The 20,012-nt window shown below is 39.9% G+C and overlaps 1 protein-coding gene across 1 annotated transcript in view; it reads right to left on the bottom strand.

Moving 5' to 3' along the window:
* Positions 1–5,923, bottom strand: part of LOC150076628 (uncharacterized) — a 1,101,557-nt gene extending 1,095,634 nt beyond the window's left edge. The window contains exon 1 of the mRNA XM_090386980.1: positions 5,351–5,923. Coding sequence (XP_090243106.1) covers positions 5,351–5,704 — 354 coding nt within the window. The 5' untranslated portion in view covers positions 5,705–5,923. The remainder of the gene's footprint in view (positions 1–5,350) is intronic.
* Positions 5,924–20,012: the final 14,089 nt, after the last annotated feature.

Below are 20,012 nucleotides of genomic sequence, written 5' to 3' on the forward strand. Positions count from 1 at the left end.
ATCAAAGCTTTTCTAAGATCCAAGTATATAATATCAAAGTTATTCCCTTCATCCAGCTCTTTTGTGACTGTATCATAAAAACCAATGAAATTGGTCAGGCAAGACTTCCCCTTAACAAAACAATGCTGTGTCCGAGCTATAACTGAAGTCTTGTCTAGATGATCCAGCAGTTCTTCTTTAACCAGTGCCTCCATTAATTTTCCTAGAACAGAATTTAAACTCACAGGTCTATAATTACTTGTGTCAGCCTTTGATCCTCCTTTGTGAATTGGGGTCACATTTGTACATCTCCAGTCTATGGGTACCTCCCCTGAGTCCAAGGAAGCTCTCATAATTATGGCTAAGGGTTTGTTTACTTCATTTGATGCCTCCTTTCATATAACTGGATAGATCCCATCCACCCCAGGTGCCTTTCTTGTGTTTATCATCAAAAATTTCTCCTCCACTTTACTCTCAGTTATTACAAGATTATCTAGCTTACTGCTGCCTTTCTTCGTAAGAGCAACCTCTTACGAAGAAAGAGGTTGCTCTTACACCTCTGGCATTCCCCTCGCTGAATAACTCCTCATGTGTGAATGTCGATGCAAAATATTCATTTAGTTTGTTAGCTACCTGAGCAGGATCATCAACAGTTGAACCATCGATATCAAGTGGACCAATCTGATTCATCCCCTTCCTTCTAGAGTTTATATAAGTAAAGAACTCTTTGCTGTTTTTCTTTGCATCCTTTGCCAAAGATTTCTCATAATCTGCCTTTGCCTGCCTAACCTACTTTGTGACTTGGTTACAGACCACTTATATCTATCATAGGCTTCTGTGTCATGTGTTAATTTATATGTATCTCGTGCATTTTCCTTCTCTGCCATGTGTCTCATTAGTTCATCTGACATCCATTTAGGCCTAAACCTTGAACTATATTTCTTAGTTCGTATGTAAAGCCTAGTAGCTTCCAAGATAAGTTCTTTGAATGCTTCCCATTTTGAATTTGCTGTTGGTAACAATATCAGTTGGTCCCACTGTATAGAATTTAAATACTGTCTCAGAACATCGTAGTCACCTTTATGAAAGCAATAACCCTTCCCTTTACCCCTGATGGTAGTTACCTCTTTGAGTAAATCCCACTTTAGCACACTGTGATCACTGCAACCTAGTGATTCCTTTATCTGCAGATTCTTAATGCATGAAGAATCACTACTGATAATCAAATAAAGAGTATGTAGAAAACAATCATCCAATAAATCCACAAAAGCCTTGCTAGTGTGTGAATAACCAACCCACAAATTCCAGTCAATATCTGGGAAATTAAAATCCCCCATTATAAGACTCTCTGATTTACTAGCCCACTCTTTTTCCCTGTACAGTTTCTTATTATACTCATCAGAGTCATTAGGCCTATAGCACACTCCTACTCTCAATTTTGATCTCCCAATGCTTATGTCACACCAAACTGACTCGACACTGTACTGTCCAGCGATGTCAACTGGCTTCGCTTCCTTGGATTTTATGTGTTTCTTAACTAATAGCATAACCCCTCCCTTCCTATCCTTTCTGTTGACGTTGTACTCTCCAAATTCCAGTTCTGCATTCCTTATATCTGTGTGACACCAGTCTCTGATATCCCAACAATATCCGCCTTTGATGCTTTGAGCAATACCTCAAATTTATTTACCAAACTCCTAGCATTGGTGTATACACCAATGCTAGGAGTTTGGTAAATAAATTTTTCCTCTAACACAATTCCTGAGGATTCAGTGCTTGACCCATTGTTGTTTACTGTATTAATGATATTGGTGAAGGCATATCATGCTTAATGCCTAAGATGATAAGGAGATGATAAGGAGGTGGGTAAGGTTAGTAACCAAAGTAGAAGTTGAAGTTTGACAATTGTAAGATATTGAAGCACCTGGAGACACTAGACACCTGCAAGTAGATGTGACTGAGGTACTAAAGGCTTTGAATGGATTGAACTCAGTGCTGATAGCATCCTCTCTCTTGCTGAGACTACACACATGAGGGGACAAAAATTCAAATTGAAAAAGGATTATTGTAGGATAGCTGTGTGGCAATTTGCCTTCGGCCAGCAGGTAATTGATTGTTGAAACAAATGTCTATGTAGTGTTGTGAAAGTGGGTAGTTTGAATAAATTCAAGGAAGAAGTAGATAGAATTATGCATAGATGATATGGGAAGTTGTTTTTTTTCAGCTGTATAAGATTGGCTGTATATATGCTTGCTTACTTGCTTCATTTGCCACTATTAATGCAATACTACTGCATACTGGTTAGCTGTAATCCCAGAATAATTTACCAACTATGTGTTTTGACACTCAGGGTTGTAGAGAAGGAAAATTACCTGGTGTGGGTAATTGTGCAATCTGATATGAAGTTCTCTGAATGGTGCAGATGGGCTGCTAGTACAGCTCACGGGGTTTCCTCAGTGATATACAAGAATTTTTCCAGCAGGGATAAGGTTGTATTGTTGCATTATATGACAGAATGGTCAAGCCACATATTGAGTACTGTATGTATATCTATACAGTACGTATTTCTGAAAATTACAGTCTACAGAAGTTCAACTTTTATGTCAACAAATATCTTCTTTTGTCTTCTCAACCTCCAACCCAAGCATGGTAGGAAGTACTATAGGTTCTAATCTCATATTTGGGGTTTTCATATAAAAAAAAAAAAAAAAAACCTGGATGACTCATTTTGAAAGGATGTGAAAGGTTTCAGTTCTGCACACTGCAGTGTGTGGAGACTAGACACCTCTGAGGAGATCACACTGGGTTGTTTATGGCTTTGAATGATTGAGTAAGCTCAGTACTGATGGCATCCTTTCTGTTGCTCAGATTGTACACATGAGCAGGCATAAATTCTAATTGAGGAAGGATGTGTGAAAATTTGCTTTTAGCCAGCAGGTACTTGACTGTTAGATCAAAATTAAGTTCCATGTGGTATTGTGAAAGTGGGTAGTTTGAATAGATTCAGGGAATAATTAGGCAGACTATTAGATGGAGAGGTAATATGGAATGTTGTTTTTTTTTGCTGATCTGCTTGCTTGTTATTATTATTATTATTTTACTTTTTTTTTTTTATTTTGTGCCTCGCTTCCTTGTTGCTATTATTTTTTTATCTCTTTTTGGTGCAACATCTACTCAGGCTATATAGCATTAGTAGAGGCATATGATGCAAGCTTATATAGCATGAACCAAATAAATATATATTGCTTCCTTCATTCATTTGCCATTAGTATTACCACTAATAATGATATATTGTGGTGGTTTTGATTTCACAACCTGCATAATATAAGGTCAGCGCACTTAATATTAGACTTTACTTGGTAAATTATAAGCATTACAATGAAGCTTCGTACTATTTGTACAATGGAATTGAAATAAATTAATTTAATTTGTAGTGTAAAATGTGCCTGGCTAAAATTGCATTGATGGTAATAATTATACTTCATAACTGAATACTGTTATTGATTAGTTCAGAATTATCATTGTTTCAACTGAAAGTATGAGTCAGTAGTATTTAATTGATTTGAGTTGCGAATAATATTTTAAAGGGTGACGTCATAAAACGTTTTTACTGAAAGTGACTCAATGCATATCGCCTAGCAACCTTTCATTTTTGCTTCATATCAGAGTAACAAAAAACCTCAAGCTGGGTATTTTTTTTAATTAATTTTATTTTACGCGCACAGTGTTCGTTTTTTTTTTTTGCCATTGTATACAGCAAATCAATAGCGTAAATTGTCTGTTTGTATTCTATGTTGCGTATGACACAAAAGCCATAAGCAACCCCGTTGTTTCGAACTTTCGACGCTACACCGGTAAAACGATATCAGATATTAAAGGTGACGTCATAAAATCGGGTGCGAGTGCGTGCTTGCAGCGGCGGCGGAAAGAGGGCGTTTGTGCAACGGCACATGGTCGGACAAAGTGTTAGCGGCGTGCTTGGGGTTTGTTAAACTCGCATTTGACTACACAATCTCGAAACTAAAATCAAATTATAATAAAACCCACCCGCCATGGCGAGACGAGATACGGTCAACAGTTTCGGTGCTCGGTACATTAACAAGATTTCCGGCTCCGTTACTCCATTCCTCGAGCAGCGCCCGCTTTTACAATCCTTCAGCGTCTGGTCAGAGTTTAAATTGTAACAGCTGACTAATCAGTAACTGCAAGTACGCGAGTTTGTAAGCAGCATCAGTAGTTACCTCGCTATTTATATGTAATAACTCATTTTCTTACGCAGGACATTTAAGACAGCGGAAAACTATTTTTCAATCGCTTATTAGAACTTATGCATAAATAACGACACGAGGTATCGCTATTTAATTGTTTTTATTTCAATATGTGGAGCATTATTAAATAATGCAACTTCTGACGCCGAAACGTTTGATTAATAAAACACCGAAGTCAAAATAATCGGATTAAAACTATAGGTTTATAGACAGTAAGTGGCACGTCACTGTTTGCTATCGAGAAAGTAAAGTAAGCCGAATAAAAATGGTACGCAATCTTTTTTCTGCCAGAATCCCATCAGTTTCAACAGAATGATTGATAGTTTGAATGCTCGCCCTCTCTCAAATGATTTTTAAGAGGTGATTTTAACGGAAAACACATTTTAAATATGCGTGTAAATCCTTTTCCTTTTGAAATTCAGCTGGAAAATCATTTAAAACTGTTTTTCCAATCGAAATTCAAAAGAAGAAGAATATATATATATATAATAATAAATCTTTATTTGTCCTACCAAATTTAAAATATAGGTGTACATTGGTAAGTGACAAATTCCCTTCACAGCAGACAATGCCAGGGGATTATCATAAAATGCGAATAAAAGAATGCCTAAAATATACAAGAAAGGTTAAATATACTCGAAAAGATGACATATATTAAATGGGTATTTCGAATTTATAGGGAGAAAATTAGAAAAACTGCAGTTTCTCAGAAAACAGTTGATTTTGCTTAATTATAAGATGATTCATAAACAGCGTTTCTCATTTATTTTATCGAGACAGTTTCGCTTATTTATCTTTCTTTGCTTGGACTAAATATCTACTGAATTTTACAAAATGGCAATTCGCAGACTGTATGTATAACATAATCGCTTACTGTTTATCCAACTGATATTTGTTGTAAACAAATGCTGCTAACGGAACGAACCGTACTGCGTCTTGTGAATGTAATTTAGACATTACAATGTATTCATTTCTAAATTAGTATTGAATTCCTGTTTATAATCTTATTCAGCGATTGGAAACTGCTGGCCATTCCATGTCATTATGCTTGGGTGCTTCAATTAAAAGAAAGGTTGTTTAAAATAATGAACGTGGTTACTTACATATATTAGACCCGAAAAATAGCGATCTTTGAGATTGTGAAGGACCGAGGCCTCGTTCAAACAAGTTAATTCTGCCATATCTTCGACCTTTGTAAATCTCGGTGGGTTCATCTTTTGCACATCATCCTTTGATACGGTGCACCGGCGTCTCGTCTCCACTATTTCAACTTCCAGTTCCTCGCCTCGCTCGGCTTTGATGCTGGCGGCAACAAAGCCCTGCGTCTCGTGGGGAACCCATATCAGCCTTTTTGCCGTCCATTCTGCTTGTGCCGCAGGGTCGTTGATCAGTTTTCTGTCAACAGTTAAGTACTTCAACTCAGCATCCGAAAAATCCACATCAATTGAGTTAGCCATTCTTTAAAGCGGTACGTTTTCTGGAGCAGAAGTAAGCGGCTATTCTTTAAGTGACCTTTAAAATGCCTCACACAACTACACCGTTAACTTGACTGGGAGACATTCAACTAAGTTGCGAGCCCAGGAACTACAACACACGAGCGACTCATTTGCGGTTCACTTTTGGAACAATCGTACAAAGACAGCGAGCAGCCACACATGCCGCCCAACACAAACACACGCACTGTAACAGACGCCCGGCTCGCGCAGCGTGTCACGTGGATCATCCGAGCATCAAATGAAATGCCTCCTGGGTCAAGCATCGAAAACATACATTACATTCAATCGTGAGTCATCCGTACGTCGGCATATCGGAGAGAGAGAGAGTGATATAACCCTGTTATCGGGGATGAAGGTGTGACAGAGTCAGATAAACAGTGTATATCGCATGAAGCTTGATTGTATTTGTTTCGCATTTTATGCTTTTTGTTCGACTACTTTCAATTAACAGTTTCTTACTGTGATTTTTTTTTATCAAATGCGAATCAAAATGTTTGTTTTTATTATGGAAAGCGATTGAGATTTCTATTGATGCTTTTATCAACGCGGTTTTTTATTTAAGGTTTTCTCTACTGCTATGAGCTTCTGTACACTGCCATTTCGCGCTGACTCAGTGAAGTTAGTACAATGTACAAGGGGGGGGGGGGCACGCGGGACATGTGGTCAAGTCAGAAGCACACGGACCCGCGTTTGGAAAGACCTTGTTCCATATGAAGTTATGCATTTGGACCAAAAGCTTCGTATAGTGTGCATAAATCGTGCGGATTTTGAATCTACTTCAAAGAATGGGGATGGTGAAAGCCTAGAAATTTGCATCTGAAACATGAAATACGACGCTGCCCGAGATAGATTCGAGATTGATTACTATCTCCAAGGTCTCTGATTCGGGTAGAGTTTTACGACTATTAAACTTTCTTTGTTTAATAAATAGGGTATGCGTCGTATAGTGTCTGTTTTTTTCAAGCAAGAAACGTGTGCCAAAGTTAAAATAGAAACTTGTACAAAAGGAAACCGCTTACTAAAATGATGATGCTCTTCGAAACAAATAATATGAAATAATGATGCTCGAAACACTAATGTGGGACTTTTTATCCTTATCTTGCGAACTCCTCTGACCTTATATGGTTGTCCCAGAGTATACGTCTTAATGCCCCTATACGCGCTGAGAATGCGCAGTTTAACTGTGAGCAAATACTGTTAAGTTATTTAATAATTTAAACATAGATCCAGAGAAAATATACAGACAAAATGTATTAGACAGAAATCTTTGATAACATGTACCGGCAGGTACACGTTATCAAAGAACACTAATAAGAACACTAATTTAATAATTTATATAATAGTATTTAGCTTTAATCGATTATTTAGTAATTAATTAAAACTACATAATTAATTTATTAACTACATGCTCTGTGTTTTTTCATCTTCAAATTTTGTAAATAAGTTCTTGTAAATATGCTTGTAAAAATACCCTCTAGCTACATGCTGTTTATGGGTGTCTCGAAAGAGAAATAAACAATAATAACCGAAGGAAAAACTGAGTAAGCTGTGCATTTTATGCAGGGAATACCACAGTTCGTAGAATTGAGCAAGTAGCCGAGTGGTCAAACGCGCGGGTGCATACGTACATGTGCCTTGAGTGACCCGGGTTCAAGCCCGTGACTGCTGAATACGGTGCTGTTTCTTGTATTCTCTCTACCTAGTGAACTCCTCTAACCGTGTGGTTGTCTCGGAGTGTAAACAGAAAATTTATTTATTTAAGTGATTCGCGCAGTTATATCAAGGAAATACACAGTTTTCTCAGTTCGCACCCAGCTTTCATCGTGAAGTCTACAAAAAAAAAAGAAGACAATTTTGAGTGCTACAAATGTTTCCGGTGCTGTGGTGAGTATATGCTTGTCACACCCAGGGTCCTGAGCTGGATATCATCATTCTTTTCTTGGTGATTCCCTTCTACTTCTCTCTCTCTCTCTGGGTAATTGCATTTTTTTTTTTTTTTTTTTATTGGCTGGTGCAGCTTATGCTTCCTTGTACCATATGGCTAATAATAATAATAACTAAGAATTATAGAGCAAGTGTAATGAAAAAAATTAATTCCTTGCGCTCAACTTTCCGCGAGGAATTAAAAAAAAATTAATGACTCAAAACTATCGGGAGCATCAGCGGATGTTGTTGTTTGGTTTTTTTTAGGAGCATTAGCAACTAAGGCCATATTGCTCCGGGGATATGCTGTGGTCATTCCCTGACCTTTCCGCATCCTCCGTATTTGGTGGCTCGCGGGCTCGAACCCCGGTCTAATGAAGAAGCGTGTGCCACGCACTGCTGCTCCTGGCTACGGAGGCGCCACATCAGCGGATGCTCCCGATAGTTTTACGCACCATCTTTATGGTATTTTAAGGAGTTGATGTTCCTTGTTGACTAGGAAACGCCAAACCAGATAAATAATTGTCTCCATAATTATTCTTCCATTAGGAAGAATAATTATGGAGACAATTGGGAGAATTCTCATAGAAAATTTCAAAAGTTCTGCCAGTCGCTAGATATCTAAGTGTTGCATTAGTCTTCTCTTTGGTGTGCTCGGCTACCTCATGCATGGTCTCTTTTTGGAAATGAACGATGAATATTTACTCAACAAAAAATGAAAAGTTCCTTCGTCCCTTCGTAAATCGTTTTTGTAGTCGTCTATATCCGTTTCCCGTAACTCTTTGAAAATGTTTATATCAGACGTAATGTTCCTTTTCAAATACCACAGAATGTACTCTTATATATTGTACATGTGTTGCTCGCGCCTTAGTAAACGTTTGCACCCTTCTGACACAGTGCCGTTCCGGGGTGACCCAAGGTTTCCTGTGGTAATGAACAGATTTTATTAATAATAATAAACAGAAAATTTATTTATCTTACTTTTGATAATCACATGTGTGCATAATTTTGCCGTTTCGATCCATTCGAAGCACTGTCTTTTGATTGATAATAACGATAATTATTATTTAAAAAAAAATGTTTTTTTTTCACCTCACCGTGACGGGTACTGGTATCAAGTGCATGGGGTGGTTGGTTGTCTTGTTACTATTATTATTGTTGGTCGATGAACTCTCTTACTACCTGTAAGGTAGTAAGAGAGTTCGTAGAGTTAGTAGTAAGAATTGGGGCTTGCTGGAGTTCCACGTAAGTGTTCTCTGTACGGCCTATTGCTGTTAGTTTCTGATGGGGCTGTTTGGCGCCGTGCGTGTGATTTACTCGGTGATCGCGATGATCATTACTCGTTCCATATGCCACATATCTTTGACTTCCTTTCTTGGGTCTGAATACTTCCTGATCTTTTCCGCGTATGTTTTCTTGAGGTTGCTAGTGTTGGGCACCGCTGTCGATCAGATAGGTATCCTTTTCCTTCTTGTCGAGAGTTATGTCTGGTCTGTTGTGCGGAATCGTCTTGTCCGTTATTATGGCACGGTCCCAGTATAGTCTGTGAGTAGAGGTCTAGTATGGCCTGAGGCTCGTACTTGTAATACAATAAACGTTTTTCGATCAGCTGGTATTTTTGCACTTGCTTCTCGTGTATTATCCTGACCATCTGGGTGATAACCCTGCATCTTGTGGTAATAGGTTTGATCGTTGCTGAGGCCAGGTGGCATTGACATGTGTCATCTGTCACTTCGGGCTCCTTGGCAACGTATTTTCTATACTTCCTCGTGTTGATTACCTAGTCTTGGATGGCGAGCGTGAATCCTTCAGTTTCGGGGAAGAGCGTCCCGCTCATGAGGCATGCATTGAAAGCCGTTTTATCTATGTGGTCATGATAGAGGTCACTGTAGTATCTACCACGGAATGTCTCTGTCCATCTTTCTATCCTCGTTGCTTCCATCTTGGTGGGTGGATTCCTTGCTTAATGTGGTGTATACCGCTTGTCTATCTTCCTTATTGCCTTGTGTAGAGTGGCGTTGTGTTTCTCTGGAAGTAATCCTTCAGGTTCGCTATACCTCTTTTTTTTTTTTTTTTGTTGCTCGATAAGGTCTATCATGCCCCTTCCTCCTTTCCGTGCTATGGTCAGTCTCTCTGCGGCCGATTTTGGGTGGTGTTGGCAGCTCTTGGTCATCATTGTTTTTGTCTTTCCCATATCGTTGATCCCGAACGAGTATGTTAGCACTTGGACTGCAAAGATATTTATGGATTGCTTATACTGTTCCCTCCGATCACCTTTGGTTTGAGCAGACTTCTGCGTCTCTGATGGTAATTTTTAGTCAGGCAGGCCTTGATCTCCTTGTGCTCTAACTGCTGAGCCTGCATCAGCCCGAGGTATTTGTAGATCTCCCCTCTTGTATTCATGTATTTAGATAGCTTTGGCTTGTTCCTAAATCCACAGAAGACTGTAATGATTGTGTACTCTCCAAAAATACCACCTATGCTTGTACAACCAAAACTAGCTTGAGTTCCTGATACTGTTGATATTGAGAATGCACAGGTAATAGGTGAATAATCTGAAGAGGATACGAAAGGGTTAGGCAGGTTATTGCAGTTGGGAAAGTTGTCTAAAGGTCTAAAGCTTGATCTGGTCTCGTCGGCGGTGTGATATGTCTTCTGAGGTCCAAAGAGTTCAAGGTTAATGTTAAGTCTTGCAGAGCTTTAACATGTCTTGGGACAGGCATATTGAAGTCTCCTCCCCGCAGGTGTCGGGCAGATTTTGCTGATGCGGGATATCGATCTTGCGGGTTTGTTAAACACTTTTTTTTTTTTTTTTTTGCTGGCTCCTTGGGTGTGGGCGGCCTGGGAGCGGGATTGCGGGCACCCATTAGTCTTGCACTACTACTGATTGGTGCGGGATTGTGTACTTACAGCATAGAAGGTTTAATGGACCCGGTTTTGGCTTCGCATACCAGGAAGGTGCGCCAGGTAGCGGATGTCCTGATGGCGTCGGCTCCCTGGTGCCAAAAACACGAACATTACACTACACTTACACTGACACATTTACACTGCAGGCCTATATGTGGAAGGTCCACTCGAATAAACAAGATACAAGGTGGAGATGGGTATTAGCCTGGGTGCCGCCTTAGAAAAGTTCACATACGATGAAGTCTCCCCCCTCACTCTGTGGCTGAGTTAGTCGGTCTCAGGCATAGATAGTAAGGTTTTTTGTCCAAACGAATCGTTCACAGAACACGCAATTAACAGACATAAGACACATAGCACGGCAGATAAATTTAAATATTCGGGTGGCCTAATATTTTTTTATTTTATTTTATTAATAACAAGATACACAGCAGGTAACCATTAACAATGTATCTGAGAGCAGAACAATGAACACAATAACAATAATAAGAGATCCAACAGGAAGATAAACATTGATATAGATTAAAACATTAAAATCATATGTACAAAAAGAGGTATGCATTAAGTTAATGGTAAAACAAATAATAATTAATCAGTTAAGAGAATAGAAAAATAATAAAACAAATAATAATAATAATAATAATAATAATAATAAATAATAATAAACTACAATAATTAGATGAGAACTAGTCACTTTGCAGTTTAAGAGAAAATTCACAAGTTTAAAACTTGTGGATTTTGACTGATGAACCCCATCCACAAGTTTAAAACTTGTGGATGGGGTTCATCAGTGATTGGGAGTTGTCAATGAGAGAGTCATTTGCTGATTCTGTTTAGTGGACTGAACTTCAAGTCCGTGGTGGCAGAGTCAACGCGAAACAGCGTAAGGTTCCTGACTTGTCTATAAGGAGCATTGAAGTTGATTTTACTGAGGATATCAGATGCTTCATAAATTCCAGTGATTACTTTGGCTAGGAGGGCGATGTCAGCAGTAACTCTTCTAGTGCACAGAGGCCTCAGATGAAAGTAATCAGACAGCGATTCATAATACACTTGGTGATAAAATAGTGGATTACGGTAAGTAAAGTAACGGACCAAATTTTTTTGGACTGCTTCAATTTTTTTTTTTTTTTAAAGTCTGTGTGAGCATTCCAAATGTGTGAACTGAATTCAAGGATTGGCAGAACAATAGTTTTATAACGGATAACCGCATAGCTGTAGTTTTCGAACTTGTAAGTGTTCCGTTTAATGAATTCTAGTGTTTTAAATGCTTTCCTGGTGATTTTAAGGACATGGGTATCGATTTTAGCACTGCTGGAGAAGAGAATCCCCAAGTCGTTAACTTGGTCACACCTTCCGATGATCACAGAGTTAATAATGTACTCCTTATTTATTAGTTGTGGAGATCTGCAGGATGAGAAAGAGATTACTTTGCTCTTCGAGGGGTTAGCAGACAATCCATTCAGAGACAGCCACAGAGAGAATTTATTGAGGGCGCATTGAAGTTGTTGAGAATCCGTTGTCTCCTTCACTGCTGAGTAGATCTTAAGATCATCTGCATAGAGAGCAACTTGAACATTGGAGGTGTTGATGATAGAAGGAAGATCATCTAAGAAAAACAATGAAAAGTAGAGGACCTAAGCGGGAGCCTTGAGATACTCCACTTAGTGGTATAAAGCGGTCTGAGTTCACTTGATTGATGATAACGACCAAGGAACGATGCGTAATATAGCTGCGTAGCCATTAAGAGCAAAGGGTTACGGATACCATATAGCTTAAGTTTTTCCAGATATTGTTCGTGCGGGACTTTATCAAATGCCTTAGATATATCAATTTCAAGGTGGTGGTTATCAAGGACTTCAGAGGTGTACTGCCAGAAAGGAAGCAAATTTGTGACTATGATTTGCCATTGCAGAAACCATGTTGATTCTGATCAATGAAAGGCCTGGAGAATTCGAAGAGATGTTTGTGTACTGCTGTGTAGAAAGTTTTGCCAGGCTGTTTTGCAAGGATAAGGGGCTGTAATCAGTTACATCATTTTTATCAGTTTTTTTTTTTTTTGAAAATAGGAACTATATAATAGTTTCGGTTTTTTTTTTTTTTTTTTTTTGAAAATAGGAAGTATATAATAGTTCCTATTTTCAAAAAGAAAAGAAAATTAACTGTAGAGTTGTTAAAATTGGGAGGGAGAGACATAACACAAAAACTGGCAAGGCTCTTCACAAAGTGCATTAGAAAAGGTGTGACGCCTAAGCAGTGGAATAATGCAATCATAGTTTTGCTGCATAAGAAAGGAGATAAATCAGAAATTGGAAATTATAGACCAATTAGCTTGTTATCCCACATCTACAAGTTGTTCACAAGGGTTATCCCACATCTACAAGTTGTTCTCATCAAGAATACTTGATGAGAATCAACCGAAAGAGCAAGCTGGCTTTAGGACAGGATTCTCAACTATGGATCACCTTCACGTAATATCACAGCTAAAAAGAGAGAAAGCAAATGATTATAAAACACCATTATGCCTGGCATTTGTGGATTATGAAAAGGCATTTGACTGTATGGAGTCAAACTGGAAAGACAAGGCATAGATACCCCATATATTATGAATTTGAAGAAAATATATGAGAATGCTACCTCCTTTATCAGACTAGACAAAGACAGTAGGAAATTTAAAATATAGAAAGGAGTTCGACAAGGAAACACAATATCTCCGAAGCTGTTTACTGCTGCCCTTGAGGAAGCTTTCAGAAGATTAGACTGGTCGCAGAAAGGAGTCAATGTGAACGGAGAGTACCTAAACCATGTACGATTTGCAGATGACATTGTGGTCATAAGCCACGATCCCAAAGAATTAGAGAAAAATCTTAATCAGTTATGCACAGTTAGTAAGGATTTTGGACTAAAGGATGAATATGGCTAAAACAAAAGTAATGATGAACAAGTATGCCACAGAAAGGGAAATAATGATTGAAGGAGCAGTAATTGAAAATGTGGAGTCATATACGTATCTGGGACAAGTTATTAGCTGTAATAATGATAAATGGCTGGAAGTCAAGAGAAGAATAAATTTTGGATGGATAGCATTCAGGAAATATAGTCACATACTGAAGAGCAATATCCCAGTTTGTCTGAAACGTAAAATAATGAATCAATGTATACTCCCCACCATGACTTATGGAAGTGAAACTTGGGCACTCACCAAAAGAATGGAAGAGAAGCTGAGAACTACACAGCGAAGAATGGAACGAATCATATTGGGAATAAGACTGTTAGATAAGAAGAGAAACACACGGATTAGGCAACAAACTCAACTAAAGGACATTCTTATCAAAACTAAAGAACTAAAATGGTCTTGGGCAGGACACATAGCTCGAAGACATGATGACAGATGGACTAAGAAAATAACAGAATGGTACCCAAGATGAGCTAGAAGAAAACCTGGAAGACAAAAGTGGAGATGGATAGATGAAATTCATAGAGTTTGTGGGTAGTAAATGGATGGCCAGTGCTCAAAACAGAAGGAACTGGAAAGTTGCTGGAGAGACCTTCATCCTGCAGTGGATTTAAAATGGCTGATGATGATGATATAATAGTGTGGATTTTTTTTTTTTTTTTTTTGAAGTGTCCTCCCTCAACTGTTTGTTGAGCAGGAACTAGACTAGCAACTAGCCAGGTCTGAAGTTCAATCCATTTAAAATATAACAGAACAGCCAATATATTTTGGCCATTCTCTTTTATTTTAGCTATTCTTTTATATTTCATTTTAAGTTAATCCTCTGGCATTTTCTGCCGTGAAGGGAATTTGTCTCATACCACACATGTACACCCGTCTTGTCCGCAGGGGCTGCCCCTAGGGATCAGTCCTGGGGTTGCTGCTGTGGAACATTTTTCTAGATGACTTTCTCTACAAGGACCTGGGCGACGTGGAGGCACAGGCCTTTGCTAATGATTTCATCTTACCCACAGCAGCGAACTCAAGCGCAAACCTGGAAAAGCAAGCAGACAAAGCACTGCAATCTGTACAGCATTGGGCCGAAATAAACAATCTAAAAATAGCACCGGAAAAGACCAGCTCCGTCCTTCTTAGAGGAAAGCTTAAATTAAACATGCCCACGAATCAAAATAGAAGGTACCACTGTCAGACTAACCAACCAGATAAAGTACCTAGGGATAATTATAGATAGCATTCTCTCATTTAAACCCCATCTAAATTATCTCAGTAACAAAATACGCAAATACACAGGACTCATACTAAGAATAACACGAAAGGACTGGGGACTGAACAAGAGGACCCTTTCCTTATATATTATAAAGCTTTATTTATCCGGCAATTATCTACGGCTCACCTGTATGGATGACGAAGACTAACACAGTAACAAATAGGAAAATATTAGAAACAATACAAAGGAACATACTACTCACCATCACTAGGGCAATCAGTACAAATAGTACGGCGGCGCTTCAGGTCATTGCTGGTGCACTGCTCCTTGACTTAGAGATAGTACGAACTGGATTAATGTATTATTACAAAAAGGCAATACCAGCCCTGCTACCAACCCTCAGTAAAATATTCGAACGGCTGCTACATACAAGAATCACAAGGCATTATAATGAAGCAAATCCTAACATGACAAAGTAATACGGATTTACTCCTGGCAAATCCACTATCGAAGCAATACAGAACCTCCTCTCTAGAGTCGCCCATTGTAAAAGGAAATACTTCCTCGTCATCGCAGTGGATTTCGCTGGGGCGTTCGACACCCTCTGGTGGCAGAGCGTCTTGGCGAGACTCAGAGCCGCCAACCTTCCATTGAATCTTTATTATTGCATGAAGGATTACCTGGCTGATAGAGCAGTGCAAGTTACCACATCATATAAATGCCTCAGTCACCCAGTCCGCAGGGGCTGCCCCCAGGGTTCTGTCCTGTGGCCGCTCCTGTGGAACTTTGTCCTGGACGAATTCCTCGCCATGGATCTGGGTGGTGTGGAGGACCAGGCCTATGCAGATACTTGATCTTGACCATCGAGGCTGACAGCAGATCCTCCTTAGAAATCCAAGCAAATGATGCCCTGCAAAAGCTGCTAGATTGGACGAAGCTACACTTGCTCAAACTAGCACCCGACAAGACAAATTCGGTGCTGCTAAAAGGTATGCTAGAGTTAAGGAGACCACCACAAATTAAGACTGAGAACAAAACAGTTAAGCTGTGCGAACAGATTAAATACCTAGGAATAATCTTGGACAGAAAATTAAATTTCAAGCCACACCTAGAATATATTAAACAAAAGATAAGAAGATACGCGGCCCTCCTCGCTAGAGTCACTCGCAGGGACTGGGGACTCAGACGTACTACCCTGTCTTTGTACTACAAAGCTCTCTTCATCCCTGCCATCACATAATGGCTCCCCTGTCTGGTACGCGAGGGCGGCACTAGAAGTGAATAAACGGATCCTCGAAACCATTCAGAGGACCATCCTCCTTACCATGTCGAGAGCAACTAGAACGACTAGCACGGCTGCCCTCCAAGTCCTGGTAGGAGTTCTACCCCTGGATCTCGAAGCTACCCGCTGTGGTCTGCTCTACCATCTTGCCAGAAACACATCGGCTACGATGTATGACCTCACCACTGACATCACTAGGTCATTAAGTTTTTTTATTATTTTTGGTTAATACAAAACAAGTTTAGTACAAGATTTATTATAAGTTATTATAAGTTATTACAAAACAAGTTTAGTACAAGATTTATTATAATTTGTAAGAATTACTGAATCTAATATTCGTTTGACATGTTCGCATTTTTATGATACCAGCATACAGTTACCAAAAAATACTATCAATTGCCAACTCTTATTAGTCGTGTCAGTTATGCATGTAATTATAATTTATTATCAATTATTGCGATCGTAGAAAAAATTTTGTATGTAATACTTGTGTAAAGAGCTGTTTTTGATCTCGTGCTACCGTTTTCGTGTTCGACTAACGCCTCACGCGATTCCTTCGCACTCAATCAAAAACGCCTCTTTTACATATTTATTACATAAATAACTATTTCAGATATTTCGTACGTTTATATTTTATATACTTATATTTTTTATATATTTACATTTTTTTATTTAAAACCCAATTTGGCGCCCCTCTTTAACCGGTGCCTTTGTACGGTGCACAACTGCACACCTGCTTGCGTCGGCCCTGTACATCGGTATTTGGTATGTTGAGGGTCTGACGGTTCCTGGGATTTCTCCCATCTCCACGTATGTTCTCTGTATCGGTCAAGTCGGAGATTTAAAAGTGTGTGGGATATGAACTATGTAGTACCCATTGTTTATCCGGCCTGTTAGCCACCGGGCCCCTAATGGGGCCCGACGTTACCAATACCCGCCACGGGAAGACCGGCCGGGTGTTATCAGCGTTGCCACCCACTTTCCTGGGATTTCAGTGGCTCGGACCAAAATAAATAAAATAAAAATTTGAAAAATAAATAGTCGCGAAGATGTTTTATTGCGAATTTGGGATTTTGCTTTAGGAGTACTGTTTGGGGTTTTACGCTGAAGGGTTTGATAAAACCTAATTGGGTCGGGCAAGAATCTTTGGCGTAGCTTAAAATTTTAATTTGCTGTTTATACTCCGGCACGACAACCAAGTCAGTAGAGTTTACAATAAATCGTTCAATACAAATATTTATTGTATTTAGTAGTCACGGGCTTGAACCCCGGTCCACTCAAGGAACGCGTGCTATGTACTCTCGCTCCTGATCACTCAGCTACGTCAGGCCTAGGGCTAATCGCTGTGTGAGATGACAGATTTGGGTGGGGAAGCAGAAGGCTGCTGGAAATAGGAAGCAGAGGGGTCGATAGGGAAGGTGTGTGCCCCGTTTTTCAGTGGGGCATGCCCATGCCTCACCAGAGGGAAATAGGGTTGGCAAGGGGGAGGGAGCGTCTGTCTCTCCCCCGCCAGAGATTAGGGTTTTAAAGAGATCTCAGGTGCGAGATTTGATAGTCAGATGGCATTCTAGTTCTGATGTCATTCCAGTTTTTATCATTTTCAGGAACTTCATCGTTGTGGTGCGTTGGCATCGAGTCCTAGGTGGTCGGTCCGCAGGATTCTTGCTTTGGTATCTCCCAGGAGTAGCCCTGCGCAGGTCTCTTGAGGCTCAAATGGTGTGTCTATTTCTTCATGCTGAGATTTTATTCTTTTGCTCTTGCTTTGACTCTTCTGTGTCTCTCCTTTATTTTTAGTTCGTCCATGACATTTGGTTTGTGATATATCTATTGGGTGTTATTGCCATTCTGAGGATCAGGTTGCATTGCGATAATTGCATTGCGAAGTTAGTTAGTGCTGTGTACCCTTCCTGAATATCCAACAGTCGGGACTCTTTGTGGATTGGGTTATACTGAATTCTTACAATAAGACTTGCTCTTATGTCTTCATAGTTGTCGCAGTCATGCAGTGACTCCAAGTCTCTGGTTCCCCATATGGACAATTCTTATCTTCTATTATGCCCATTGTGTTTAGTTTGTCTTTGAACAGGCCATGGCCTGTTAAAAAGTAGGTAGTGCTGAGGCCCGGGTAGATCCATGCTGGTATTTTTGGGTACATTTTTGTTACTAGGGGAAGAAATTTGTGTGTTATTGCTCTTTTGGTGGTGTCATTCCACCTTGACTGCCAAATGTGAGTTAAATGTGCATCAATTCTTTTTTGCTCCTGCTTCCAATCATTGAGGGTTAGACCGTTAGTTGTGATTGGTATAGGTATAGGTATGTTGAGGGTCTGATGGCTCCGGGGATTTCTCCCATCTCCGCGTATGTTCTTTGTATCGAGTGACAGTACCCTGTCTATGCCAGAGGTTTAAAAATAATGTATGGGTCATGTGGTATGTAGTTTGTTGTGCCCATTGTTCATCCGGCCTGTTGCCCCCGGGCCCCCAGTGGGACCCGGCGTTACCATACCTAGCGATGGGGACGCCGGCCGGGTGTACCAAGAGACTAATTATACTCTGGCAGGTCCTGCCACTTACTTTCCTGGGATTTCGGTGAGGAGGACCTAAAATAAAGGTTGGAGTTATCGGTTTAAGTAAAATTGCATTTAGAAAGCGCTGCGTGGGGTTGTACGCTGAAAGAACTATTTCTAAAGGGTCTGGCAAAATTTGATGTGATTTAAATTTGGACATGTGGGGCAGTCGCTGTACAAGAGAAAGTGTTGGGGTGGGGGGTGAAGACTGGGGGGATGAAATAGGAAGAAGAGGGGTCGGATAGAGAGGTGACCCCCATTTTCAGTGGGGCATGCCCATGCCCCACCAGAGTGAAAATATGGGGAGGCGAGGAGAGGAGAAGAGCAAATACCCCCTCCCCCTCCCCCTCCCCGAAAAAAAAAAAAAAACCACACAAGGGAGTGCAGTTTTGGGTCGATAGTAGGCCATTCAAATCATCCTCAAGTCTTGTCTTTCTGTGGTGTGCTGAGTTTTTTGCTTGTGTTTTTTTTTTTTTTTTTTTTTACTTGTTTGACCTCCTGCATTCTTCGTAGTTGGGTTGCCTTTATTTCTATCATTGTTTTCCTTCTAGAAAAGAGATCCTGGGCATATTGACTGAGTGCCTTGTAGTCCTCTTGAGTGTCTAGCAGTCTGGGTTCTTGGTTATCTGGGATATATTGGATTGACGTTATTAGCTGTAGTCGCAGGTCGTCATACAAATCGCACTCAAACATTAAGTGTCTCCAGGACTCCGGGTTGCCACAGGGACAGTCCGCGTTATTTATGATGCCAAGTTGGTGAAGTTTAGCTTTAAACGGACCGTGTCCTGTAAGGAGGAAGGTGGTATTTCGACCAGGGTGAAACCACACTGGCGCCTTAGGGTACAGCTTGGTGACAGTGGGGAGGAATCTTCTGGTCACTGCACCTTTTTCTGTGTTGCTCCATCTCCTCTGCCAAATCTGGATGAGGTGGTCGGTGATTCTTCTCTTCTCATAGTTGCGGTCATTAGTGATGTCAGTTATGAAATATCAACAATTGTGAAATATTATGAAATATCAACAATTGATCAGTTCAATTGTTGATATTTCATATAATTTGACATTTGTGGCGGCCATATCGATTTATTTCACACATACACACACATCAGTGCGGGAAATACTTTTTAGGCACTGTTATCAAAAAGTGATTTTACACATTAATAAAAAAAAAAAGAAGCCATACAAACCCTCCAAAACTGGGTTAGACTTCACTTGCTCCAAATCTCACCCATTAAAACTAACTCCATACTCCTCAAGGGAACGCTGGATGTACGAAGACCTCCTCAGATAAAAATAAGCAATACAACCATCCGATTCAGCAAAGAACTCAAATATCTGGGAGTCATACTGGCACAATGAAGCTGTACTTCTGCCAATGAAGCTGTACGCACAATGAAGCTGTACTTCTGCCAATAGCAAAATATGCAGCGGGTG

Source organism: Mastigoproctus giganteus, chromosome 12 (genome assembly GCF_048544385.1).
Source record: "Mastigoproctus giganteus isolate SK-2022 chromosome 12, ASM4854438v1, whole genome shotgun sequence".
NCBI lineage: Eukaryota > Metazoa > Arthropoda > Arachnida > Uropygi > Thelyphonidae > Mastigoproctus > Mastigoproctus giganteus.